The 26074-nt window shown below is 54.7% G+C and overlaps 2 protein-coding genes and 1 long non-coding RNA gene across 3 annotated transcripts in view; 1 reads left to right on the top strand and 2 right to left on the bottom strand.

The window, feature by feature from the left end:
- The first annotated feature begins 40 nt into the window (after nucleotides 1-40).
- Nucleotides 41-5927, top strand: LOC132348974 (uncharacterized). Its single transcript, XR_009497598.1, has 2 exons — nucleotides 41-130; nucleotides 2257-5927. It is a non-coding gene; the product is annotated as an uncharacterized LOC132348974 (long non-coding RNA).
- On the bottom strand, nucleotides 1919-21038 carry CCNF (cyclin F). The gene is made up of 17 exons (XM_059897031.1): nucleotides 21005-21038; nucleotides 19773-19927; nucleotides 18622-18728; nucleotides 17610-17677; nucleotides 16057-16250; nucleotides 15579-15632; nucleotides 14815-14919; nucleotides 14424-14501; nucleotides 12132-12283; nucleotides 10099-10263; nucleotides 8077-8200; nucleotides 7614-7794; nucleotides 7172-7259; nucleotides 5197-5296; nucleotides 4987-5114; nucleotides 4192-4361; nucleotides 1919-3536 (listed from the first exon to the last, which is right to left on the bottom strand). The coding sequence occupies exons 1-17, from the start codon at nucleotides 21018-21020 to the stop codon at nucleotides 3061-3063; spliced, it is 2361 nt and encodes a 786-aa protein (XP_059753014.1). The 5' UTR covers nucleotides 21021-21038; the 3' UTR covers nucleotides 1919-3060.
- Nucleotides 21039-24236: 3198 nt separating this feature from the next.
- LOC132349863 (ATP-binding cassette sub-family A member 17-like) overlaps nucleotides 24237-26074 on the bottom strand; it is an 83718-nt gene continuing 81880 nt past the window's right edge. The window contains 3 exon segments of the mRNA XM_059898685.1: nucleotides 24237-24727; nucleotides 25421-25611; nucleotides 25863-26033. Coding sequence (XP_059754668.1) covers nucleotides 24237-24727; nucleotides 25421-25611; nucleotides 25863-26033 — 853 coding nt within the window.

Genomic DNA, 26074 nt, shown 5'->3' with positions numbered 1-26074 from the left:
AATCCCGAGCCCAGAGTTCAGGGCCCGCCCTACCCGATGAAGATCCCGCCTCAAGGCGCCCCCCGTCCCGCGGGGTCCAAGGAGTGACGCCGGTTCTGAGCTCGGGCCGGGAGCAGCGGAGGGGAAGCGGGTGAGGACCTCGGGTGACGCTCAGGCTTCTGGGTTGGATAACCAGGTAGATGGTGGCACCTGTGATCGCTTAACGGTTGGCTTCGTCTTTGTATTGAAGACGCTCTAAAGCAGGGCCCTGCTGCCTTGCTGACCCCGGGCCACCTAGCACAGGGCAAGGCACATGGAGGGGCCCAGTAGGTATTTACTGCAGTCGCTAGAAGTGAGGATGACATGTGTGTTGGGAGCAGGGACAAGGGAGGAGGGAGTGTCCACTTTTGGATATGTTGGTGAGGTGATGACATCCAGGGGAGGCATCAGTGGGCACCTGGGCAGAGGCGGATGAAGCCCAGGAGCCAAGGATGTGGCACATGGAGCAATGGGCCTGGGCAAGCTGGTCCAAGGTGGGGCAGGTGTGCATGGATGGGGACAGGTGAGGGGAAGCTGGAGCCCAGAGAGGTGGAGGGACAGCAGAGCCTGGTGTCACAGAAACCAGAGGAGGCTATCCCAGGAGGGAATGTCTGCGGGATGGGGGAACGGGACCTTCAGAGAATCAGGAGACACCTGGCGAGGAGGGATTGTGGGGACAGATGCTGGCTGGGAGGAGTGGTGCGGGCAGCAGGGTCCACTGTAATTGGAGATAACAGGAAAAACAGATGAATGCCAACCCCTCAGGGGCCAAGAAATCTCAGGGGAGAGCAGGACGGGTGACAAACCTGGGAGGGGTTGTTTCAAGTTGGCGAGGTGTCCATTTCACAGTTACTGATAGGAAGGTGCTGCAGCAGAGGACAGAGACACAAAGGAGGGGAGTTGAGGGTGCCAGGCAGAGAAGGGGAAGGGGGTCAGGACCCAGGCAGCCCTGGAAGTGCCCTTAGGGTGGGCCCCTCCATCGGTAGTGGCCTATTTTCTTGCCTAGTGCGGGGAGGCCGACAGCATTCTGACTAAAATGAGATTCTCTGTGAGGTAGGAGGGGAGGGGAGAGGGCTTCAGTCAGTGCTTAGAAGATTCAGGGAGACCCCACCCCACCCCACGGTCAGGTGGTACTAGGTCCCCACTGGAGTGGGAGAAGGCAGTTCAGTCATGCACATCATGCGGCTGCTACTACCCTCATCACATTTAATCCTCACAACACCCCTGTGAGATAGGTATTATTGCCCCCTCTTACAGATGGGGCTGAGGCTCACACATGCCTAGGGGCACACAGTCAACAGGGAGGTCTGCAATCCCTATGCTGGGATTCCCTTACTCAACCATGCCTGACCCAGTGTGGTCAGAATTCTACTACAGTAGCAAAAAGAGCTCCTACAGGGAAATCAACACTCAGAAAAGCCTCACGGAGTCAGCATCTCCCTGTCCCTGTCGTTTTGGTTCAAGAGCATTTGGGGGACACTCCTGGCTAAGTGGTTCTTTCTGACATTTTCGAGAGGAAGCAAAAGCTATCAGGGTGAGTGTGTCAGCAGGGGAGAGAGGTCAGGGTCAGTCTTCGTCAGATCCCAAGTTCCTGGGGTCATTATTCTCAGGAACTCAAAGCAGATCCACCCTCACCCAACAAACAGGTCCTCTGCATCTTGCTCTTCTGTATCTTGGTCAACTCAGATGTTACAAATGACATTTAATTTTTTTTCTGGCTAACCTCTCTGGGAAAATTGGTTTTGCATACAGTGTCAGAATAGCACTGAGGGGTTTGAATCAAATTTTCTTTTTTCAGTTGAGCCTAAATAATGTTGAGAATTTTTTAAAAATTAATACCTTTTATTTTTAATGTTTTTTAAAAAATGTATTTATTTTATTTATTATTTATTTTTGGCTGTGTTGGGTCTTCGTTGCTGTGCGCGGGCTTTTCTCTAGTTGCGGCGAGCGGGGGCTACTCTTCCTTGAGGTGCGCGGGCTTCTCGATGCGGTGGCTTCTCTTGCTGTGGAGCACGGGCTCTAGGCGTGCAGGCTTCAGTAGTTGTGACTCGCGGGCTCTAGAGCACAGGCTCAGTAGTTACGGCGCACGGGCTTAGTTGCTCTGCAGCATGTGGGATCTTCCCGGACCAGGGCTCGAACCCGTGTCCCCTGCATTGGCAGGCGGATTCTTAGCCACTGCGCCACCAGGGAAGCCCTAATACCTTCTATTTTTAATTTTTCTTTTGTTTTTTATCTTAGAGGGATGGAGGATGGAAATAAAGACAGGGAAAGAAATGGCCCAGACATTCCGAAGTTCACACAGACATCATCTGCTGGGGACACAGACAAACCATCGCAGGAGAAGGGGCAGATTTCTAAAATGAGCTGAGAATATGGGAGGAAGAGAGCCTGTGACCAAGACATCAAGGCCCTGGCCTGCAAAAATGTCAGGGCCCACTTGCCCGGTATTCACACGCAGTCCGAAACAATCCGCGGGGCAGAGTTCCCTCACGATAGGACCCACCACCCAGTGAGGAAAGGAACGGCTGCCTGGGGCAGGGCAGGCCAATGTGGGCGCAGGGATGGTGTGCTCAGCTGTTGGCTCCCCCTGAAACCCCGAACCAGATAAATATGGGAGGGGGTGAGCTGTGCCAGGATACCTGGGTCACACGTTCTCAACTGTGAAAGCTCTCAGCTCCCGGAGTGCCTGGGGCTCCGTGGGGCTGGGAAGTTCAGGACGTGGGCTTAAGTTTCCCAGAGCAAGCAGGACAAACATGGGAGGGGACAGAGAAATAGGCTTCACACAGTATGGCATGATTGCTTTGAGGCTAAACTTTCCAGAGAGAAGGAACTGAGTTTTTGTTGTGATTTAGACATTCTGATGGCTCGCAATGGGCTCCCCTGGAGAAAGAAACTTACTGCCCCAAGTTCTCCTTTCTATTCCCCGTGTGACTGCCACCAGGGGTTTACAGGGATCCATCTCCAGCGCCCCCCCTCCCCCTCGCTAGTGCAACAGCAGCCCTCCCTCAGCAAACATTCACTTCAGCAAACGCACTGACACACTCACAGCTTCAAAAAGCCCAAGTTCATGTCCTCCTCCTCCTCATTGTGGGCGGACAGGTTTTTCCTCTTCACCTGTTGCTGGGGAGCACAGCTCTCCGGGGGGCTTGGGGGACGACACTGTACACACGACTTCCTCGCGTGATGGTGGCAAGGCTGTGTGTTCAAGTCGCTGCCTGGGGACAGTACTGAGGTAGATCGGGGAAGGCCCCCCAAGCCGTCTGCGGAGTTTGTGGGACTCGTGCTGCTGACAGAGGAGTACCCTGAGGTCGTGATGTCCTTGCCTGGCCCCCTCCTGCTACACAGAGGGCGCTCGAGCCCTGGGGTCCAAGGTGTCTGGCTGCCTGGTGCCGACGCCTGTGTGTCCTGACGCCCCTCCTCCTCCGGGCAGGCCTCCTCATCGCTTGATTCCTGGCAGCAGTGCTGTTCCGGGTTCAGGTAGACCACAGTGACATCGAGGACACCGCTGGGAGCCGTCACTATGGGAGATGGGGGAGAGGTCAGACCATAGCCTGAGCATTGGGGTGACCCCGTGCCCAGTCAGGACCCAGGGGAGCCCAGGGTCCAGCTCTTGGCCACACATCCTGAACCTCGCTGGACAGTCCCCTTTCCTTTACGTAAGAAATTGGGGGTGAAGTGTCTCCTTTCAAACTTGGGGTAATACCCAATGTGACTTAGGGGACAGTAGGAAGTGACAACAAACTGGCCATCTAATAATTTAGTTAATCCCCTGAGTGGACACAAAAATAGCAGTTGGAAAATCAACAGAAGCTATCGAACTGGGCTTCTTGTGCAGATGGCTGACGAGACATGGGTCCAGAGCCTCCTGCAGCCTGCCCTGGACAGGTGCCTGAGGGACAGAGCCCAGCAGAGGGCACATCTCACACAACCTTCTAGAAAGGTCTATTCCTCTGTCCCTGACCTGGTGAGGTCCTTCCATCAGCCCAGGTCCAGCTGGAGCTGGGCGCAGGTTGGGCCCACATCCTGTCCTCCCTGTGGGCTGGTATTCTAGGGGCTCTGCTCTCTAATGTCTACCTGTGTCTGGACACACTCTCCTGCAGCTCAGGCTGGGGGCCCTCCTGCCCGCTGTCTCCTCTGGGGCAGCACCAGGTGGTCTCCGGCCCTGGCACTCACCATCACCCTCCTTCTCGCCCTCGCTCTCTTGGTCGCCCTCGTAGCCGGAGCAGTAGTCCAGGCTCCAGTCCAGGAAGCTGCCCAACAGTGTCTCCTCCTGGCTGGACAGCTCTGCGGTCGGCGTGGTGACGAAGCTGCCCCTGTCCTCCTGGAGGCTGTTCTCCCGTTTCCTGTGCGGTGGGAGAGCCGGGAGCCGGGTCATAGGCAGCAGTGTTGGGAGGCCCAGTCTGGTTCTTGGCACCTGCCTGACCCTGCCCCCATGTGCTGTGAGCAGGGACAACACAGCCACCCAGGAACTGCCCTCAGAAGCCCAGGGCAGATTCGCAGAAGCAGGGCCAGCAGCACGGCGAGGTTCCTGCTCATCTGGACTTTGTAGGATGGATAGTTCTTTAGGTGGGTGAGGTGGAGGGGGAGGTTATTCCAGGCAGTACAGCTGGGACATTGAGATGGAAGAGACGGGGGTAAAAGGGATGCACACAATGAGGGCACAGCTGGAGCGCTGGGAGTGACACAATGTGGTGGAGCAGAGCAGTCCCGTATGGCTCACACCGGGCGTGGGGCAGGGCCAGAGCCTGAGCGGGCTCAACCTGTGCTCAAGACCACCTTCCCTCACAGGGAACCAGGCTGGAGCCAGAGAGCCACACTGGGGAAAGGAGACGGTAATGTAGGCAGTGGAGACTACCAACCGCAGCTTCAGTTTTCTGGGGATCTGCTCTCTCCCTGCTGCTCCTCAGGAGCCCTAATGGCTGCACAGGTCACGAGGGAACCCAGGCCTGGCCTGCAGGGCTCACTCACCGCTTGGTTCTCCTTCCAGAGGGAGAGCTGAGGAAGGTGTGAATGTCTCCTGTGCTGAGGAAAGACGCGGGTTCTGGGCTCTCTTGTTTCACCCCTAGAGCTGCACACAACTGGCCATAGCTCAGCACCTGAGGGGAAGCCGGGGTCAGAGGGAGGGCCGAGGCCCCGAGGGGCAGGCGAGGACCTCCGCTCCCTAGCACCCACCAGCACCTCTTCCTGGCTGATCTCTTCGTATCGCTTGTCCTCAAATCGCTGCTTCACGGCGGTGAGAGAGACCTGCCTGTAGTCCTTGGGGGCATCGTCGTGGAAGCTGCCGACAGAGGGACACGTGAGGGGTAGCGAGGGGCAGGCAGTGCTGGCACCTCCACCCCAAAGGCTCCCATCTTTAGCCTCCACTCACTGAAGTGAGAGGACAAGACATTTTCAAAACCAGCCCAGCAATGGGAGTGAAGCCCAGCACTGCTGTGCACAGTCTGGCGGTTCCTCGAGTCACCTGACCCCCAGGTGCATCCCCAGGAGAAAGGGGAACAGAGATCCACACAGAAACCTGGACACATATATTCACAGCATTATTCGCAACAGCTGGAAGGTAGAAAAACCCCAAACGTCCATCAGTGCATGACTGAATAAACAAGATGTGGTCCCTACATCCAGTGGGTTATTTGTACAGTGGAAACATTATGTAGGTGAGAGGCTGGTCACAAAAGGCCCCATGTTGTACGAGTCCATGTTGGTGAAACATCCAGAACAGAAAGAGCCAGGAAATAGATGAGTGTTTGCTGGGGGCTGGTGGGGAGGGGAAACATGAAGGTAATAGGTAGCGAGGGCGGGGAAGATGTTCTCAAATCGATAGTGGTTTGTGATGACGGCTGCACAATTCTGAATATACCAAGAGCTTGTTGAATTGTACACTTTAAAAAAAAGTTTCGTTCGTAAATAAATATGTTTCCAGTTTATCTGGATTGGGAAAAAAAAAAAAAAAACTCGGTGGGGGGCGGGGGATGGGTGTAGGAAGGCAGCCAAGCAGCAGCTTTTGGCAGCCTGGTCAGGCACCGACTCTCTGCACTGGTCTGAGCAACCTCGGGGTCAGACACGTGTTGACCTGCCACCGTCACCCATGCTCTTATCCACCAGCGACGAGGTCTGGGCCCTGCAGGAGAAACGGGGTGCACACACTACCCCAGGAAATGCTGACAGGCTCCCCATGTTAGCGGGGAGGGGGAGAAGTGGCAGATGGGCCAGAGGGGCTGGTCAGAGGAATCTCTAGACTCGTGCCCAAGTTCTGATCTCATCCCCAAGGTGTAAGCAGAAGCGCCATGCTCAGAGGCTGCCCTGTGGAAATCCAGGAGGCGGCTGGGACAATGACCGTGGGCAGGTGAAGAAAGTGCCTTGGCTCCGAGAGCTGCTGGGATGCAGGGACAGAGAAGCAGAAATGGGCTGGCCTGAGGGCTCTGATAGGATGACTGGGGCCTTGTCCACCAAGCACCAAATGAAATCTATAAGGAGGAATGGCCTGGCGTGGACACGCTGGCAAGGGGGTCTGTGGCTTGGGTCAGAGGTTGGCTTTTAGATGTGTTCTGAATCCTGGAAGTGGTTAAGTCTCCCAGGGAGCGTCTGGGGACAGGCAGAAAGGCAGAATTACCCGTACCCTCGTGTCGGGGAAGGGGACACTGAGGCAGCGTGGCCTGGCGGAGAAAGGAGGAGGTCCCTGGGGGCTTTAGCAGATATGCATGTGGTGGGGAGTGCAGGTGGGACTGAGGAGTGGGAGGAGCGAGTCTGCCAGCCAAGCTGAGACAGGAGGCGAGGGAAAGGGCCAAGGTGTGTGCCCGGGGCTGTGGTCTGCCAACTCCAGAGCTGGAGGCCAACCTGTTCTAGACTGAAATTACCGCTGGTCAGGGAGACAGTCTCATTTTTTCTTATGTTCCACTGCCCATGGAATTAGGTTTGGGTTGGGGGGAGCTGCTGCCCACACATAAAATGTTAAAAACGTATGAAATAAGCAACATGGCCCTGGAATTTCTAAACGTCAATCCTGAGACACGCGGCTCACGCGGGGAAGGTCTGAGTGTCTTGACAGTCCTCACGTGAGAGCAAATTCCCCCTGGACTTGCAGTATTGAGGACACACCCTCTGTGTGGGGGGATGGCCGGGGGGCTGTGGGGGAATTGCTTCCTTACACGCTTACCACTTTTGGTGAAGGCTTAAGACACAGGGGATGAGGTCTTCACAGGAGAACCCAGTGAGGTCCCATAACCGAGTGGTCCAGGGCTGTGCTGGGGAGGAAAGCAGGAACAGTGGGGCCGTTCTGATGCCCTCTCGTGCCCCACAGCCCTGATGGTTCTGGGATGGAGTTTCCTAGGGCTCAGGGTTGAAAAGGCCCCAGGTACAGAGCATGCGTGCTCATTGTCGACAGCGTGGGAAATATTAAGCTAGAACTGTCTCTAACCTCACCCCCAGACAATGGCTTTTAGTCCATTCTGGTGTTTCCTTCTCCAGGAGATGAACACACTTCTTTTTCTCCCTCCAACCCCCTTGAATTTGAGCACTGGCTCCTGACTCCAGGAATCCCCCGGACCACTGGCTCAGCGCATGTTCTGAGTGGCTGGTGGGGAGGACCAGCTCCTTACTCTGCCCGTGTGTCAGCCTCGCCAGGAGCAGAGCGGCTGCAGCCAGGTGGGCTGGGGCATAGGCGGCCAGGCTGGTGTGCAGCAGGGAGAGCTCGCAGAGGAAGCTGCACAGGTGCTGGGTTCTTGGTGCCATGGGGACCAGCGTCAGCAGGACGTCCTTGTAATCGACCACGGTGGGGACCTAGAGGGAACGGGGAGGCGGACGTGGGGTCTCAGCACACAGAGGGCCCCTCCACCCACTCGGTGGGGAGGCTGGACCTTAGAAACACCACCCTCGGTGTGGTCAGCCCAGCATCTGGCCCGACCGCTGTGCATGCCAAACAGCTGTGGCCTCGCGCCCTCTGGGTCCAGGAGGGCTTCCCAGAGCAGGGAAGCTCAAAGCCATGCAGATACCCTCTGCCCTTCCCATGCCCTCACGTGACCTCAACTTTGATTCAAAAGGAAAAAGCGAGTGGCCACTTACTCGAATCTTTCCTTCCAAGGCAGAGATGATCTCTCCCATCATCCTCACCAGGTCCTCGTATTTGTACGTGTTGTCTGTGAGCCACACAGCCTCCCGGATCGTCAGGATCTCTTTGCTGATGAACCTGGAGTGTTAAGAAGGGGTCTGAGCACTGAGCCCACTCCCCTTGGTGGGGTGATCACTTTAGGCTTCAGTGATGGCGTTGGGGGGTCCAAAGAGTGGACCCGGCTGCCCCTAGCTGCTGAGGGGAACTGAAAAGGTCAGATGAGCCTATCATGGGGGCTGGAAGGGAAGGGGGATTAGTGTTACAGATCAGTGGCAGTGAGAGCTGCTGGACTGCTAGGCATGCAGGTGTTTCTGCAAAACGCACCCACGAATGACATGATCGGTCAATCCTCTTAATGACCCGAGGGATGAGGGTTCGCCCTGCCTTGTGTCAGCTTCTATGGAGCGAGTATAAACAGCTTTAACCCAGAAGGCAGATGAGCCAGCAGAACCAGAGATAGAGGTTGTTTGAAGGTCTGGACCCAGCACGGGGTCTGGCCGTGGGAACTGGACTGTCCTTAGGCAGGTGGTCACCCTGTTCTCTACTCTCCACCAGCTCCAACTATCAGGGAACACGCTAGTCCAGCGGCCTGCCGAGGACACCTCCCCACACAAGGGTGGACTGGGACCAGGCCCTTGTCTGCTCTGTCATGGGGACTCTGCAGCTCCCGCGTTTGCTGTTGGCTGGGCCAAGAGAGAGGACAGGAGTTGTAGGGACCGCAGGCGCTGGGGGATGTTATGTGAGTGGGGAGGGCGAAAGCCCTGTGCTCGGAGCAGCGGCAGGTGCTGCTTTGAGAGTGGATGTAGGGGCATCTCGGCTTCTAAAAATCTTTCAAAGCAATTATCATCTCATTGCCAGCAGCCTGTGGTCTGGTACCTCAGTCTCTCATTGCAAGGACGTAACTATGCCATTTAGATCCAGGGAGGCTGGGGACCCGTCTGTTCAGCCCTCCCTGGTGACAAGACCTGGAACGCCGGGTTCCGAGAGCACACGTGAGAGGTGCCGGACAGCGTGTGGCATTTGCTCACCGACCCTGAGCCCACGGACCCTGCTTCCACAGCCACCTAGAGACCCCACTTCCCAGTTCCCGTCATGGCCACATGACTGCGCTCACTGCAAAGGTGGACCTGGTGGCCTCAGGGGTCATGGCAGGTAGCAGAGAGCAAGTCAGGACCTGGGCCTCCTTCATGACGTCATGAAACAGATAAACCATCCCAGTGACACAAGCCTCTGGGTTACCGTGCGGAAGACAAATCAGTCTGTCCATAGTTGACACCACTGTGTGCAATGAGCCTGTTCCTCCCTCACAAGCCTTACAGATAAGGATGTTGGTCTGGAAAGCACCGCCCGGGGGAGATAGCAGACCACGTAGAAGTCTGCTTTAGGAAAACAAGAAAATGCAAAATGTATGGTGGGAACTGCCATCCACATTGTGTCCAAAGGCAAAACTGGGTGGAAAGGTGGATTTGGGTAAAACTTAAAATGGTTTGATTTGAAAAGTCAGAGCTGCTGTAGGGGTAGGCTGCCTCTCTGAGGAGGACGCATCCTGCCCACGTGGTTGGAGGGGGTCTGTGGGGAGTTGGGGGTGGGGGGCACATGAGACCGATGAAACGCAGGTCTCTGGACGCAGAGTTGAGAACCGGACTGGCAAGGGCAGCCGCCTGTGACCCTCCCTCATCGCTGTGTTGCCCTCAGGGGCCAGGGGAAGAGGGTTCCAGCCTGAGCCTGCCCGACAGAGGCCACGTTCTGGGTCCTGAGGCCGCGTGTTGGGATGAGCGGCTGCCCACACACCAAGGGTCAGCCCTGCCACCCCCGTGTGGGTAGGACCACTCGGCGTGGGCACCCACTAAAATGAAAACCCCTGTCATATGGAGGTGGGGTGCTGAAGGCTTGTTCCACTGAAAAGCCAGCCTGTGAACTGGGCAGCGCCAGCATGCTGTGTTCCGTCTGCGGGCCCAGCCTGGGGGGCTTCTCACCGGGTGCAGATGACCATGCAGGCGATGCCCAGCAGCTGGAGCCTGTACCGGGGCACCAGCCGCCTCCGCAGGTACCGGTCCACGCACTCCACGGTCAGGTGAAGGCACAGGCTTGAGAAGTCCTTCATGGTGGCGACCTCTACCAGCCAATCGATGAGAATGTACCTGTGGGAAGAGCACCATCCCTGAAAACCAGGCCAAGCCTTCATGAGTGTCCCGTCTCCCATTCCTGCCCGGCCATCTGTCCCGAGGGGTGAGCGATCACTTTAGGCATCACTGGCTTACCCAGGCACCTGTTCAAGGCTGAGACACCCTGTCCAAGGGGCTGGGAGGCCCCATGACTCCCGACTTTGTTCCTGGGAGGCAGGTGGGCTGCACATATGTGTACTCTGCCTCCCCCACCCCGGGGCCCCCAGGCACTGGATGAGCCTGGACCGTCACTTGTAAGGGAGCAAAGCAGGTCTGCTCCGTGGACCTGGGACAGGTCACAGGACAGGAGAAAAGTCAAAGTTTATCGTCCTGCAAACCTGTCTTCTCTCTGAGGAACTCTCACCCGTGGGGTCATTTATCACAACCCTCCGCAGTGGAGCAAAGAGCCAGGAATGCAGCTAAAGCAGGATTCCCTGAGCCTATGTGCTGGAGTTCTTAGTCACCCAGCAACCGTGATGGAGGACTTGGGCCGGTAGAGCCAACAGACATAGGGTCCCTCCTCGACGGGGCTAAAAGCCGGGCCAGGGACACAGACGTCACAAGGGGATACTGCATGCAACATCAAGGATGCCCAAGCATGGTGAACACCTTTTTGCACAAGGGAGAGGAGACGGGGAGAAGAGAAGCAAGAGAGAGAAGAAACGTGGTGGTGAGTGATTCTAGGCAGACAGGAAGGACTAGTCCAGGTGTCAGCCCGGACAGGAGCATCTTTCATAGGCAGAGGGAAGGAGGGAGTGCTGGGGCTGAGTTGGGGAGGGGAAGAAGGAGGCGGGATGAAAGGGGAACGGGCTGGGGAGGAAGACACGCAAGGCCAGGTGTTTCAGGATTAGGGGCAGAAGAGGAAGCTTCCTACGCAGACACCTTTGACAAGCTCAGTGATCTGACTTATAAAAACAGACCAGTGGAACTGTACATTTTAAAATGGTTAAACCTGAAACTAATGTTACATGTCAATTATAACTCAATAGAAAAAAGGAAGAAAAAGTCAACTGTTGCTTAACATAGAGGAAAATGTAAAGATGCTCAACTGGGGGGTTGAAATGATATTATTTTAATAAAACTACTTTAGCTCTTGAAAAGAAAAGAAAGGTTAAGTTTATGTTAACCCCCACCTCCAGCACACAAAAGGAATAGCAACGGTCCCCCGGCTCCTGCCGCCAAAAGAAAGGCAGACTGGGAGGGCACGGCGTGGGGGAGGAGGCACCACCCCCAGCACAGACACAGGACTCAAAATCACAGCAGCTTGGTGACATTTAATGTGGGAGCCAAGGACACTGCACCCCCTGCTGTGAGTAAAGATGGAGCCTCTCCAGGGAAGAGAGCTTACCAGGTGCTGGGCTTTGTCTGCCGCAGTACAGCCAGAGCCTGCCCATTATAAATCTAAAATGTATTTGAAATCTCTGGTGTAAGCTTAAAAAATTATTCACATTTTCCATTTTACTCTCTAAACATGTTCTGTGATTGAGTGTAAAAGTGTGTTATCTCCAAACCTTGGAGGAAAATGGACCTGCAGGAAGAGGCAGTTTGTGGGGGTTCTGAGGCTGCAGGCACATGGCAGCTGCCCCCCGCACTACCGCACGCTGATGCGCGTGATGATGGGTTGGAAAGAAAAGGTGGTTTTTTGGCATCATTTTTGAAAGATGTTTAGTATGGTTTAATATAGTCTGAGGCTTAAAAAGGAAAACTGGAGAGAGCAGACATTTATGTGGGAAATTTTTCTTTTCAAAGCCCTGGATAGCTTAGGCATTACTGGTTTTAGAAAACACACACACACACACACACACACACACGTGGATCCAGGTGGGGTGGCTCGGACCCCTCACCTCATTGTGTCATTGAGTCCCTTCTGCACAGAGAAGACCCTCTGCTTACTGACAGCGTGGGAGGCCTGGAACAGCTGGCAGACTATCTCGTTGGAGGCTTTCGCTTCCAGTCCGAGCTGGTTTCCGTGTGCACAGGCTTTGGCTAGAGACAGCTGAGGACGAAAAGACTCAAGGGATGAGCAGGGGGTTTTAAGGTTCCTGCTTCTGAACGCAAGGAGGATTCTGCCTGTACATACACTGGCCCACTTACACCTTCTAAGCCTTCTGAAACCAGGAGGGCCAAAATTTTAATCTTTCGGAAATAAATAATATATCACAATAGAACATTTTAAAAGGGACAAAAGGTGCATAATGGGATGTCAGTTGACTTCCTGCCCAGCACAGCTCCACGGCCAATTCCAGTCTTCTGCCAGCATTTTCTTTTAAATTAAGTTTGTTTCTGCTCACCACTCCCTAGTGAAAACTGATGCTCTGGGGGAGGCCACGTAGCACAGTGGCCGAGAGCTGGCTGGGGGCTCGAATGACCCGGCTTTAAGACCTGGGTCTATGTGTGACCACAGGCGAACTGGGGGCTTCACTGCACCTCAGTTTCCCTTTTCACCAAATGGCACAACAGCAGCAGCTTCGGCAGATGCCATGAGAATTGAATGAGATGCACGAGCACCTTGCTCAGGACCCGCCGGGGCCCACCAGGCCCTCGGTGGTTACTGTCGACCATCTCTACATATTTCCTTCCAGAGTTTTCTATGCACTTGTAGCAGTGTGCATGTGCATTTGTGATCACAGAACACACGTTACCTTTTCTTTGCCTGCCTAATGATAACGTGGTTCTTTGTGATAGACTTCTGTAAGCGTGTTTTCCTTGTTCTTCCTTTGAGGGGGTTTCTGTTGGTTTTGTCACTTTGAGGGTCACCTTTGTGCAGTCTTGTGCACCTTCTGCTCACGCAGTCGACCCACAGGCGCTACCTGTGCCCAGGCGCTTTCTGAAATTCCTGCGTGCATTTTCACACACACTCATAGGAACACTATTTTATCACATGTTTGCTGGCAAAAACTGCTATCGTTAAAAATGTATATTTTCAGGGCTTCCCTGGTGGCGCAGTGGTTAAGAATCCGCCTGCCAATGCAGGGGAAACGGGTTCGATCCCTGGCCCAGGAAGATCCCACATGCCGTGGAGCAAATAAGCCTGTGTGCCACAACTACGGAGCCTGCACTCTAGAGCGTGTGCTCTGCAACAAGAGAAGCCACGACAATGAGAAGCCCGCGCACCGCAACAAAGAGTAGCCCCTGCTTGTCTCAACTAGAGAAAGCCCGTACCCAGCAACAAAGACCCAACACAGCCAAAAAAACCCCCCAAAAAACAATAAAAAAAAGCCGAAGTGTATTTTCAGAAGTTACTAGCTATCCACTCAAAAACACAAAGACTACGTGTATATGATTTGCTCGTGTGATCAGCCACGATCTCTTTAAACGTGTGCCTTTTTGACTAGCAGAGAGGTCAAACCTGCTCCGTATTTTGACTGCTTGTATTTATTTCCTCTTTTTTGAGTATACTGAGGCCCTATGAACTTCTACAGGGCCTTACTATTCTTATTGATTAGTCTGAGCTTGAACTAGAACCACATTGTTCATTGTTGTATTTCTTGTAAACTTGTTAAGTGCCTTTTTGGACATAAACATTACAACGTCCTGTGATGTGTCAGGCGGGCCATCCCTCTTTGTGATTTCTTCCCTAGCTTTTAAGGGCAGATGACTCTCAGCCCCCAACTTGGTGGGGTGACAAGAGCAAGCGTCTGCCAGCTTGGCAAAGGGGGACTTTCTTTGATTTGTCTTGAAATAATGACTTCTTTACAGCTACACAGGGAGAGTGTCTGGAGAACGCCAATTACAGACCCCTGATGTCCTGGTTCCAACACTGGACAACCTGGTGAGCAGGTCAGATAATGAGAAGAGGACAGCATTCCACACGCCCATCTGCTCTAAGGAGCTCTAAGTTCTGTTGCCAAGATGCTTTCCCTACAGGCCAACTTTAGGGAGCTATATAAATTTTGATGCAGATGTAGTCCACAGCACTTAGAAATTAAGTGGCTGGCTGTCTTAGATGCAACGGGCAGAGATGAGGAAAGTGCTTTTGGGCTCTCCTCCCCGCACACCCTAGAGCTGAAAACTCCCTTAGACTAAGTTCCAAACCCTGGGCCACTCTTACTGCATCCTGGGTGGGAACCTGGCAGTGTTGCCCCCACGGTCCCCACGAGAGGAGATGTCAGGACAAAGGCCAGCTCCCAGCTCACCTGCGCTTCCCAGCAGCCTTTGGCAGCAAAGTCCCTGAGTTTCCGGAAGCTGTGGAGGCATCGTCCAGGATCTGACATCTGTCAACGGGAGAGTCACCATGCCCTTACATGGTCATGTCTCTGGAGAAACTCAGAACCAACCCATAGTCTTCTTAAATGTTCCCCCTGACACCTCCAGAGGGTCCCCAACTGTGTTTTCTTCCCAGCCCTTTATCCCCCAAATGGTGGTGGTCGTTTCAGGGGCAGTGCTGAGAGCAGCTCCATGACCAGCAGCTCCTGGAGCCCCAGGAGGACCCCGGCTGCGGTGGCAGAACCTTGTCCAAGGGCTACTCTGGAGATTGTGCCTTTGGCCAACATAATCCATTCTTTCCCCAGACCTAGGCCCACTCACATCCATCTTTCTGTCACTTTCCCAGAGGAGGTATGAGCTGGTCAAACACGCCTGGTTAGCAGACTCTTCAAACAGGTCCCGGGCCTGCTTCTGTTTCTCTTCATCCTAGAATAAGTACCTCTGAGTAATCACATATACTGTTCTCATCTTTAATAAAATGAGTTAACTACATTAGAGTAAAAACAACTTGTCTGAAGATACACGATTTGACAACGAACTCGTGAAGGCAAGCCCACGAGTTCTGCCCTCAGGCCCTGCTTCCTCCTGCACGAGGTTTGTGCTGGACTTGGCTCCAGGCACTGCCCAGATGGTGATGGGGGAGGGTTTCCCAAGGTCTTCCAGCTCCTCGCTCATAGTAAGTGTCCCTCCCTGCTGCTGTCAGAGCACCTAGCACCAGGAGCCACCACCTCCCCCAAGACTGCTGCAGAGGGGGTTCCCGAATCACAAGGCTCACTAAGTAGAGAGGTCTGCGTGAGGAGTGGGAGGGAGCCGCCAGTAGCAGAGCCGTGAAACAAATAGACCCGGGGTCCTGTCCTGCTCAGACACTCTTCCTGGCTCCACACAGCCTCACAGACAGGGCTCATCTTGGCTTTGAACCCCGGAAGCCCCCTTCTGCTGCCTTTCACGCAGTTCCTGGTTCTTGGTGCTTGAAGCTGCCAGAAAGGCGAGCAGCACAAAAATGCAGACCCGCTGTGCCCTGCGTGCTCACCCGGGCCAGGACGCCAAACAACGCAGGGCCCCGTGGGATGGCGGAGGGGACTCACCTCAAAAAGACTCAGCACTCTCCCCAAGCAGTGCAGTATGGATGCTCTGTGAGTCTAGAGAAAGGAGGTGGAGGAGGAGGGGTGACTGTCAGCGGACAGAACTTCCCAGGGGCTGTCCCTCCGGGTGTGAGTCTTCCTGCTCCCTGCCCAGCCCCTCTGCACAGAGGACCGCTCCCTGATTCCAGGCCTCTGCCAACTGCTTCACAGAGCCTCAGTCCTGCCTTTCCATCAGTCGACCCGTCTGCAGCCCAGCCCCTCACCCGATTCCCCTGACCCTGGCTCCGAGGCCTCCTCTCCTGCTAGTCGTTAGCAGATGCTCCCACATCTGCACTGTTTTATGTGCCTCCACTGCCCTCGGGTCCCTGACTTTACATGGTCCACAGCATCTCCCCTCAAGGTTTTCTCACCTCCCGGGACCCTACGGGGCTCAGCCCGCCTAGCACGGCCTGCCCTACTTGCACCCCTTGCCAGGACTCACTTTCTGCAGCTGGCACTCCATCCTGAGGCTCTCGTGAACCACGGCCTTGCAGCAGCTTCCGGACACCGACCAAGGTGGGCGGATGAAGAGCCAGATGAAGGGTGCGGCGCCCACATTCAGGCGCTCCGCGAGACTGAAGAAGCGAGAGGCCTTCAGCCCGTTCACTTCCGCCCGGGCCTCATCAGACACAGACACTGAAGAGACGGACAGAACACAGCCCAGGATGTCTCTGGAGGAGGGGTGTGGGAAGTTCCCCAGTCTTTTTGGAAAGTTTAAAGCCTTAAGCCACTACAACGTGAAGTTGCTGGTGTTTTAGGACAGAAGAGCTGGGATGGGGGCTCCTCCCTTTTCTTCCCATGTTTTGTGAACCAAGTGCCCTGCGGCTCCTCCCAGCGGCCTGGATTCCGAAGATCTGGGAAGGTCCCCCCCCCGTGGAGGCATCAGATTCCCATCCTCCCTCCTGTGGGGAACTGCTGCCCAGCCCCCTGTTAACAGGTAGGGGGTTTCTTTGTGAGGTAATGAGATGATGGCTCCAAAATGAGTGGTGATGGCTGCACGACTCTGTGAAGATACCCAAACCACTGGACTGTACACACTATACAGGTGAGCTGAGTGGTGTGTGAATTTCGTCTGGGCAAAGCCATCTGACAGGAGGGTGGGCGCAGGACTGCTCATCGTCTGCAGGTCCAACAGTCCTGTCAACCAGCTGTGACTGGGGTGACCTCTCAGCAAGACGCCAGGTCTTTTAGAAGCAGAAAAATGGCAACTATACCCAAGTCTTTATGCATCTTGGGAGCTGGGACAGGACGAACTGCAGGCTCGCTCCTTAGTGTGCTCAGCAGACAGGCAGCAATTGGGAGAGAGGGCCGCACCAGGTTCTTTCGAGGAGCACCTGCCCCTTAGGGGTGAAGGAATCTAGGTACCAGGCTGGCTTTGACCTGTTTGTACTTGCCTCCCACTTGGAGCCTTGGCTCCCTGTGTTACTGACACTTGGCATCAGGCACGCCTTGACCGCTGCCCCAGGTTCCTCAGATGAGCTGTGGCCAAGGAGAGAAGCCGGGGTCTACGCATGGGCTGTGGTGTTAACTAGGCAGCCAGGGAGGGCTGGCTTGCCTGAGTAGCCCCCATTCTGAGTCTCTGCTCAGAGTCACTCGTTGTCAACCGAAATTAATGGTTCATTAAAAAAAGAGGCAACTCCCCCAAACTGCAAAATCAAACTTCATCCATGGGTCCCTGAGCAGGACACCTCTGGCACAAGCCCCCCAGGGGGGATGGTACACAGCCAGACACAGCAAGAACAGCGTCTAAACTGCTGACACGGGCAAGGGCTCATGCTTGTTCTATTAGGTTTTTTGTTTTTGGCTACACCACGAAGCATGCGGGATCTTAGTTCTCCAGCCTGGGATCTAACCTGTGCCCCCTGCAGTGGAAGCACAGAGTCTTAACCACTGGACCACCAGGGAAGTCCCTCGTGCTTGTTCTAAAACGTCAGTACCAAGTGGGGTGACGCCAGCCCCAGCGCCAGCCCCAGCACCAGTCCCACGAGGACTTACGGCCTTCATTGTAGAGGTAGGCTATGCCCAGCTTCACAGCAGCTTCAAAATTCCCTTTTTCGGCAGCCCTAGAACATTAAGAACATGAAACATCACATGATTTTATTCCATAAAGGTTATGTTCCACCACAGCACTTAAAACTACAGTACCTATTTTCTGAACAGAAAATTTTTTTGGCAATGCAGCTAAATATCAATTATCCATGACATGCTACAACATGGATGAGCCTTGAAAACACACTTAAGTGAAAGAAGACAGACACAAAAGGCCACATGTTGTATGATTCCACTCATATGAAATGTCCAGAATAGGCAAATCCATAGAGACAGAAAGCAGATTAGTGGCTGCATAGGGTTTGCGTTACTATAGGGAAAATAGGGAGTGACTGCTAATGGTTATGGGGTTTCATTTGGGGGTCATGAGAATGTCCTAAAGTTAGATAGTGTTGATGATTGCGCAACTCTGTGAGCATACTAAAAACCATTGAGTTGTACACTTTAAATGGGTAAATTGTGTGGTTGGTGGACTATGTCTCAGGCAGCCTGCCTGCGACCACTGGCACACTGCAGCTTGCAGCCCCTCCGGCCCTTCCTCTAGGTCCCAACCCCGGCCGGGGAGGTGGGATCAGCCAGTCAGTATAATGTAATAGGATTCAAATCACATTGTTCTGACCAAAAGAAGAGGGTTGAGGAAAGTTTCCACATGCAGGTGACCTGCACCTGAGTCACACACCATGGGTCATAGCTCAAGTGGACCCTTCAGAAGCACCGCTGTGACTAATGAGAGTCAGGCCTGTGCTGGTGGTGTGGATGACCCATGACTGTGCTGGAAGTTGTGTGACTCGATGGGTGAGGTCGACAGCCCTCAGTCACTCCCTGGGGGATAAGGTGTTGGCGGGAGCAACAAGCAAGAGGAAAATCATTCCCAGGTCAGGCCTTGAGACACAGACTGGCATAGCAGGGAGGCCCAAAGGTGGGAGAAAGCCACGCTCTTCTCAGGGTGCAGAGATACCTTTCAAAGAGCTTCAGGTTCTTTGGAGAAGGCCACAGCTCCTGGAAGCTGGCACATGCCCACACGCTGGCATGGTTATCCACCAGGTACTTCAGGTGGGAGTGCACCTGAAGAACAATGGAAGTGGGGGAGTGGCGGTTAATCAAGGGACCTCCCAGAAGCCCCACTTCTGGAGCTCTTGAAGACAGGGTGTAGACAGATGTAGGGTGTCCTGTTTCCCTCCTCACCCTAGTAGTAAAGGCCTAGCCTCTGTGTATCAGAGTGACTAACAATTGCTTTGAATAGAGAAAAGAGCCCAGAAACAACTTTCTCTGTGGCTCTAAAGATGGGGACAGTGGTCCCGGAAGGGGGAATAAGCACCTAGGCTGAGAAAGGGGATATAATGCTATAATACCTGCAAGGATCAGGGAAACCAACTCTAATGGGAACAGGTAGGTCAGAAATCTGTTTTGAGCTCCTCTACTTAGGGTCTTGCTAGTGGGAGCACAGCTGGAGCCTGCAGGTCAGTGGGGGCTCTCAGAAAAGACTGAAACACATGACAGCAGCCTCAGGTAGGACTTCTGTCCTGGGTGATAGCAGGAAGTGTCCAGGCAGGGGGCCCTGAGCACAGGTGAGCATTTTAAGTGCTAAAGCTTCCACTGCCATTGGAAATTCAGCACCCATGGATATTATGAATGCAATGGAGGCAGGTTTGGGAGTCAGAGAAGTGGGTTCTTATTGGTGTTCCCCCACTAATTTGCTGTATGCCCTTGGTTAAATCGCTCAAAGTGAGGCTTCAGTTCCGAAATCTGCAAAATAACTCCCAGAGTCCCTTTCAGTGCTGAATATTACGTGGGCTTTGTCCTCAAGAACATACTATTTTTCTTCTTAATACTATCTTATTTCTTGAGGGATGCAAATTTCACTGTCATAAAAGGGTATTTTCTCTGTCAAAATAAACACTACAATGAGCAGACTCAAACCTTGCTGTCCTACGTTTTAGCTTTCCTGCAATCAGAACAACCTCAGGCATCTATTACCAATATCACCGTTGTTTCCTCTACCTTCATTTGTAGCCAAAGTTTTTGTCCTGACATTTAAGACACGAAGCCTTCATGGTACAATATAACCAATGATGCCAGGCCTGACACTATTTTCATCTGACAACTTACAGCTCGGACAGCGAGGATGTCTCCAACAGAAAGCCATTTCAGGATATGAAAGAGCACATCTTCAGGGAGACTCAAGATCGTTAGGTTTCGGGGTCTCCTTCTTATTCTCCGCTTTGTAGGATAACAGAAACACTTGGCACACCTACAGTGGATCACTTAAAAAAAAAAATCAGAATGGTCTAAGTGATGTGTTGGAAACGAGTTGTGCTGATATGAAAAGTTATATCTGAACATGATTTAACAGTTACTGACCTCTGCCCCAGCCATATTTACAGTCCTAAACAAAGATTAAATAAAGGAGTAGTAGTGGTACAGAAGACATCATCATTCATTCAAATATTCAATAAACATTGATGGTGAGTAGTAATCATGTAACCTGGCTATTGGGAAACCTTCTGATCCAGAGCCCAGATGACAACCAGGAAGGGGGAAAAAGCAGCCAACGCTGATGATGGTTAGCCTTGCATTTCACTCTCAGGGAGGCGCCTTGACCCTTACTGATCTCTTTGCTTCTATCTGCACACATGACTAAAATGCATAATGTTAATAAGGATCTGTGGACTTGAACAGTCTGGTTTTCGAGTCCAAACTAGGAGGGTCCACCCTGCAGAGAAGCCAAAGGTGGACTTGGAGGCCAGGCCTGTCCCAGCTCTGCGGATGTCAGAGCTGCCCAGCCAGTCTCAGTGTCCTCTCTCCCCACAGGAGGTCCTTCCAACTTCAACTTCAGCAACTCTTTGCTGACTCTAAGCAGACGACATAGAAGCTTGAGGCAGGAGAAGCCCATCACCTACAATTCACCTGGTTTCCCACTCGTTCCTTCCTCCAGTCCCCACAGGAGGTGGCTGCTCTCCCACCCGCACGACTCCCTCCTCAGGGCTTCTTCCTGCCCCCCTCCCCTCGCTCTTCACCTGGGTCTTCCCATCATCAATTAACACGCTGCGAAAGCCAAGCGTAAACGCAGGGCGACCGATCCCCGCGTTTTACCGCATTTTTCTCATCCCCTTGCTCTAGGACAGCCACGATAATAACCACGGAAACCTGAGTGGCGCTCACGGCCCTCGACAGGTGGCAAACCCCGCGCGCGGCTTTCACGCGGAGCAGGGCGCTCCCAGGCATTTAAACCGCGCGCCGGGCGGTCGCCGCCGGGAAGACACGCACCCCGGGCCGAAGGGCTCGAGCCAGCCCTGCTCAGTCTCGAGGCCGCCCCGCCGCGCCCCGCGCCCAGCGCTCACCGCCTCCGCTCCCCATAACCGTGGCTGCCGTCGCTGCCGTCGCCGCTATCGCTCCCAGTGCCGCCTTGCCGGCCCAGAGCGCGCCTCCCCACGCAGGCGCAGACCTGCCCACCGCCCGCCGGAGTTTTCAAATGCACCAGGCGCTCCCATTGGCCCGCCCGGGGGGGCGCGCGCCACTGCTCGGCCGGGCCCCGCCCCCTCCCCGCCCCCTCGGACTCGGACGCTCGCGATTGGCCTCGCCAGGATGCGAATTCGAACGCCGGCTGTTGATTGGTAGAGCTTGCGCGGCCGCCCCGCCTCCCCGACCCTGGCGGGGGTCCCTAAGGAGCGTGGCTCTGGGCTGGCTGCAGCGGCGTCTCTGAATCCGCTCCGGCCCGCGTGGACCTGGCCTGTTCTGGGCTTAGGCATTGCGGTTGACTCGGCGGCAAGAGGTCCCAGCGACCGGAGGCCACGGCATGCAATGGTTTGTCAGTGAAGGTCTGAGCTGACCGGCCGCGCCTCCGAGCCCGGGGTCTCGGAGCGGGGACCCCGACGTCGTCTTCTACCTGCGGGGACGCAGGCTAGCCGGCACCCGCGGGATGCGCCTCACAGAGGCTGGCCCTGACCTTTCCGACCCGCACCCCGAGGCCGCACGCCCTGCTTCCAGCCCTTGCTTCAGGCGAGGAGACCCCTGGTTCGGTGGCCGAGTCGCTGTTGGCATAGATCGTAATGCAGAAAGTGGAGTCCAGAGACCTGGTGCTTGAAATCTTCATTGACTCATCCAGAACGTTTGACTCCTTCTTCCCTTGAAACGTGGCTCACTCTGGACCCCTCCTCCATCCCTGCCCAGGGCAAGCCCTCACCTTCACACTTGGACTAGATATCGTCCCCTGTCAGTCCCCAGTGTCTCCTCGCGGTCACCTGGGAGCCCAACTAAAATAGAAGTGCACACCTGCTTGCTTTACTGGCTGCTTTCAGCCACAGCTGAGCGTTCTGTTTACTCAGGTATTAGGCAGTGCCCACCCAGTCTGTCTTTCCGGAACCAGCTCACATCCCACCTCTTTCATGAGACCTTTGGACAAGGAAAGAAATGCAATCTCCTGGGAGAAGTGTTTGATGGAAGAGGACAGAGTGGCTTTTCCTGGAGAAGCCGGGGAATCTGGGTCAGGACTCTCCTCCCCCCCTTCCCCACAGCCTCAGACAGCACTCTGTCCCGCTACCACTTATACTCGCTGAACCCCTTCAGGGTACTTGGTCTGTGCTCAGGAGCCGAACACACACAGGAGCCATGGTGCCAAGGCTCCATGCCAGTCTGGAGCAGGAGACGAACGGATGATCACAGCGTGGGATATGGGGCCTTGGAAGCTGGGGGTGGAGGAGGGGCAGGGGTGATGTGCACAGGAAGAGGAGTGGGTAGAGCAGAGCAAGCTTGGAACTTGCTCCCCAGATGCCCCATGTTCCCACACCAGAGGACAGGAGAATCCACAGGACCCCTAAGGGTTTTCAGTCTTCTTCACCTCACCTTTGTTTCCATTGGTTACTGTTTCCCGATTTGGTACTTTGTTGTCCTCCCCCTGCACTGTTACTTTCTTTGTTGCTGGTCTCCCCAGGGCAGAGGTGCACTCTCTGTGTTAGATTTTGGTGGCATTAGCTTCACCAGTGAGTGAGTAAGTCACGCTCTCGCTACCCTGTGACGCTGCGTGTCTGTGGAGTCCAAGCGGCACCCTGACCAGTCTCTCAGTTGTCCTCTATCTTGCTCCTATGTCCTTACCACTCTTTTATTTATTCAGAGGTAAAGTTTTCTTGTTTTTCAGGAAATAGGCGTTCTTCTCTTGGCTCTGCTGCAGCCATGCCATCCCTCACCCCCACCCACTGCCCTGGCAGTAAGAGCCCCTGGGCCCAGAGGGGTGATAAGCCACTCCCAGAGGGTGTGAGAAGAGCCCATTTCCCATTGGGCTTCAGGAAGGTGAGAGAACTCACTGGAAGAGTCTAGATTTTGGGGAGCTCAGGCAAGTTCCTGACTGGAATAAGATGGCAGTTGAAGGCCTGGGGGTGAATGAGAAAGAAATTCAAGGGTGGAAGGGTGCAGAGGGGAGAGTAAGGAAAAGTGAAGCAGGCTGGGAGCCTGAGGCATCCCCCACTCAGAGAGAAAGGAAGAGGAGCCTACAGAGGAGGCAGATGAGGGGCCATGGGGGGCCTGGTGCAGTGGGGAGAAGGGGGCAGGGGACACTGAGATGCCTCAGAGAAGTCACAGGAAAAATGGACGGAGTGGGTGTGGCAGCCAGGCATGTGACAACGCTGTACTTTTGGTGAGTGGTGAGGGGAGGTAGGGAGTACAGGCAGGGATGGTAGACACCACTTTCCCAGAGCTGAGCTGAGAAGGGAGGGAGAGAACTACCTGCAAAGGAGAAGCCGAATGGGGCTTTGTAGAGGGGCTGGTGTGACCATGCTGCAGGGAGAAAGGCTATTGGGCAGGGCACTTCTCGGAGGAGAGCCCTCGTGACAAAGGTACACGGCCACGTCCATCTGCACTCAGGCCGGATGGTCTGAGCTCACAGGCTTAGCTCAGTGCTTCTCACGCCTGAGCTGCATCAGAAGCACCTGCTAACACAGATTGCTGGTCCTCACCCCCCAGACTTCTGATTCAGTGGGTTTGGGGTGGGGCCTGAGAATATGCATTTCTAACAAGTTTCTGGATGATGTGGATGCTTCTGGTCAGAAACTCCACTTTGAGAACTTCTGCCTGAGTTGAATGCTGGCTCTACCATCTGTTGACCATGGAAAGTTGCCGGATATCTCTAAGTCTCAGCTTACTCTTCTGGGCAATGGGATAATAATCATGTCCACATCATGGGTTGACGGAGGGCCACATACAGGCTCACCCCTAACATTCGCATGGGCCAGGGCAGAGAACGCATGGAGCCCCACGAATCCAAATATTGAAAAATGGTGCCTTAAGTTTGCAAACTTGTCAATCTCTTCTCTCCTCCTACCTTCAGAAGTACAGCATCATTACAACCATGGTCACCCCCAGACCTCCATACTCCTGACAGGACATGGCAGGTGTTGTTCCTCTGAGGCTGCTTCTATGGCCAGGTCTCAGTGAGGCTGAAAGCCACCCAGGTGGGACTCGAGGGGATCCTTTTCCACAGAAATGCACCTGGGTCCTCCATCAGGCCTCTAAGGTGAGTGGCCTCAATCTGGCAGAGAGCTGCCCCCACCCCTCCACCCCCAAGCTGAGCTCACTGGGTCCTCAAGTTGCCTCTGTAACCCTTGCAGCCCATGGCAGGCTGTGTGCACCTGGGCTAACCTGGCACTGGGAACTCTTTATTACAGCAAGACAGCCTTTGAGGGAAGTGGTGAGGGAGGCTGGGAGGGAGGCCAGGAGGAAGACCAGGAGGAAGACCTGAAGGGAGGTGGCGTGGGAGGCCAGGAGGGAGGCTGGGAGGAAAGGTGGGAGAAAGGCTGGGAGGAAGATGGAGTGGGAGGTGGAGTGAGAGGTGAAGAGGGAGGCTGGGAGGGACGTTGGAAGGGAGTCAGGGAGGGAGGTTGGGAAGAAGGTGGAGAGGGAGGTGGAAAAGGTAACAAGGGGCCTGCTGGTTCTGCCTTCGCTTGTTTGTTTTCCCCTTCGTTGGGGGGCACAGGGCAGGTGAAGCTCAGGAAGATGTCCTCCAGAGAGATCTGGTTGACTGAGTAGTCTTCCAACATGTACTTTTTCTTGGCTTGCTCCAAAATGCCAAACACCTGTGGGAAAGGAGGAGGCCGCTATAGATGATGGGCACAGGGAAGGGAGAGGAGGCAACAGGGGCTGGAAAGAGGAAGGGTCTTTGGGGTTGTTACAAAGCCCCCCAAAGACCCATCCCTCTCTCAGCTGCTCCCAGACCACCTCTCAAGAAGTCAGTCCTACAGAATTGAGCTCTCTGTGATTTTAGGGAAAGGGACCCTGGCTGGGAGTGGTGCCAGAAGGCAGAGGCCCCAGCTGGGTCCCTGGATTGCTGTGTGACCCTGGGCATATGGTGTCCCCTCTCTGGGTCTGCTCGCCTCTCTGTGAAATGAGGGGGCAGGAGGAGCTGACCTCCGAGGTCCCTTCCAACTCAAACATTCTTATTTTCTATGAAATCCACGTGAATGTTGCAGCAGCACTGAATAAGACTTCTACCCGAAAGAGAGAACACCAGAAAGTGGGTGACATCAGAGTTGTGCTCCCTCTGATGCCCAGGTATGTGCTCACCTTCGCCCAGCTGAGGTCATTGCCAGGCAGGTGGTAATGGACCATCCCTTGGTGCTCATCTTCCAGGACGCTGCCTGCACAGTGTCCCCATGAGGGCCGGGCTGGACGGCCAGGGGAGGGAGGCCCAGGCCCCTGGAATCGTGGCCCTCGTCCCAGAGGTCAGGGATGGATATACGCACAGATGACCTCTGCACAGCAGCACGTACCTGGGAAGGTCAGGTCCACGAATGCCTTGAACTCTTCCAGGGCCTCCTGCTGCCTGTCACTCCAGATCTTGGCCCATAGGGAGTAGCCACTGCCAAACTTGCTCTTGAGGTGATGTGGGCTGCCCAGGCACTTGAACTGACCCTGCACCATGATGGCCAGCCGGGTGCACAAGGCCTCACAGTCCTCCATGCTGGGGAGAGGGGGTGGAGGCCTGACAAAAGGCTGGGAGATGCTGATGCCCGCCATCCACGTCAAAGTCTTGTGCAGATGGGAAGGTGTTGATGCCCAGATCAGGCTGTTCCTGATTCCCATGCTCAGGGTGTGGCCCACATGGTAGAGCCTGGGGACTCTCCTCACAGACTCTTACCAGATGCTGACAGGTCTTCTCTCCACCCAGCCCCTCCCAGCCCAGCCCTCCCACAGCCCCGGTCCTGGCTTTACCTGTGGGAGGTGATGACAATGGCCTTGCCAGACTTGCGGGCCCTCGCGACGGTGCCCCAGAGCAGGCTCCGGGCCACGGGGTCCATGCCAGTGGACGGCTCGTCCAGGAAGATAACCGTGGGCTCTCCAAGCAAGGCAATGCCGGCGCTCAGCTTCCGCTTGTTGCCACTGCTGGGGCAGAGGGTGAGAAGTTGGGTAATTGGCAATCTTAA

Source organism: Balaenoptera ricei, chromosome 15 (assembly GCF_028023285.1).
Source record: "Balaenoptera ricei isolate mBalRic1 chromosome 15, mBalRic1.hap2, whole genome shotgun sequence".
NCBI classification, from domain to species: domain Eukaryota; kingdom Metazoa; phylum Chordata; class Mammalia; order Artiodactyla; family Balaenopteridae; genus Balaenoptera; species Balaenoptera ricei.
Note: the sequence above shows the minus strand (reverse complement) of the source record. Positions and strands in the feature narration are given on the sequence as shown.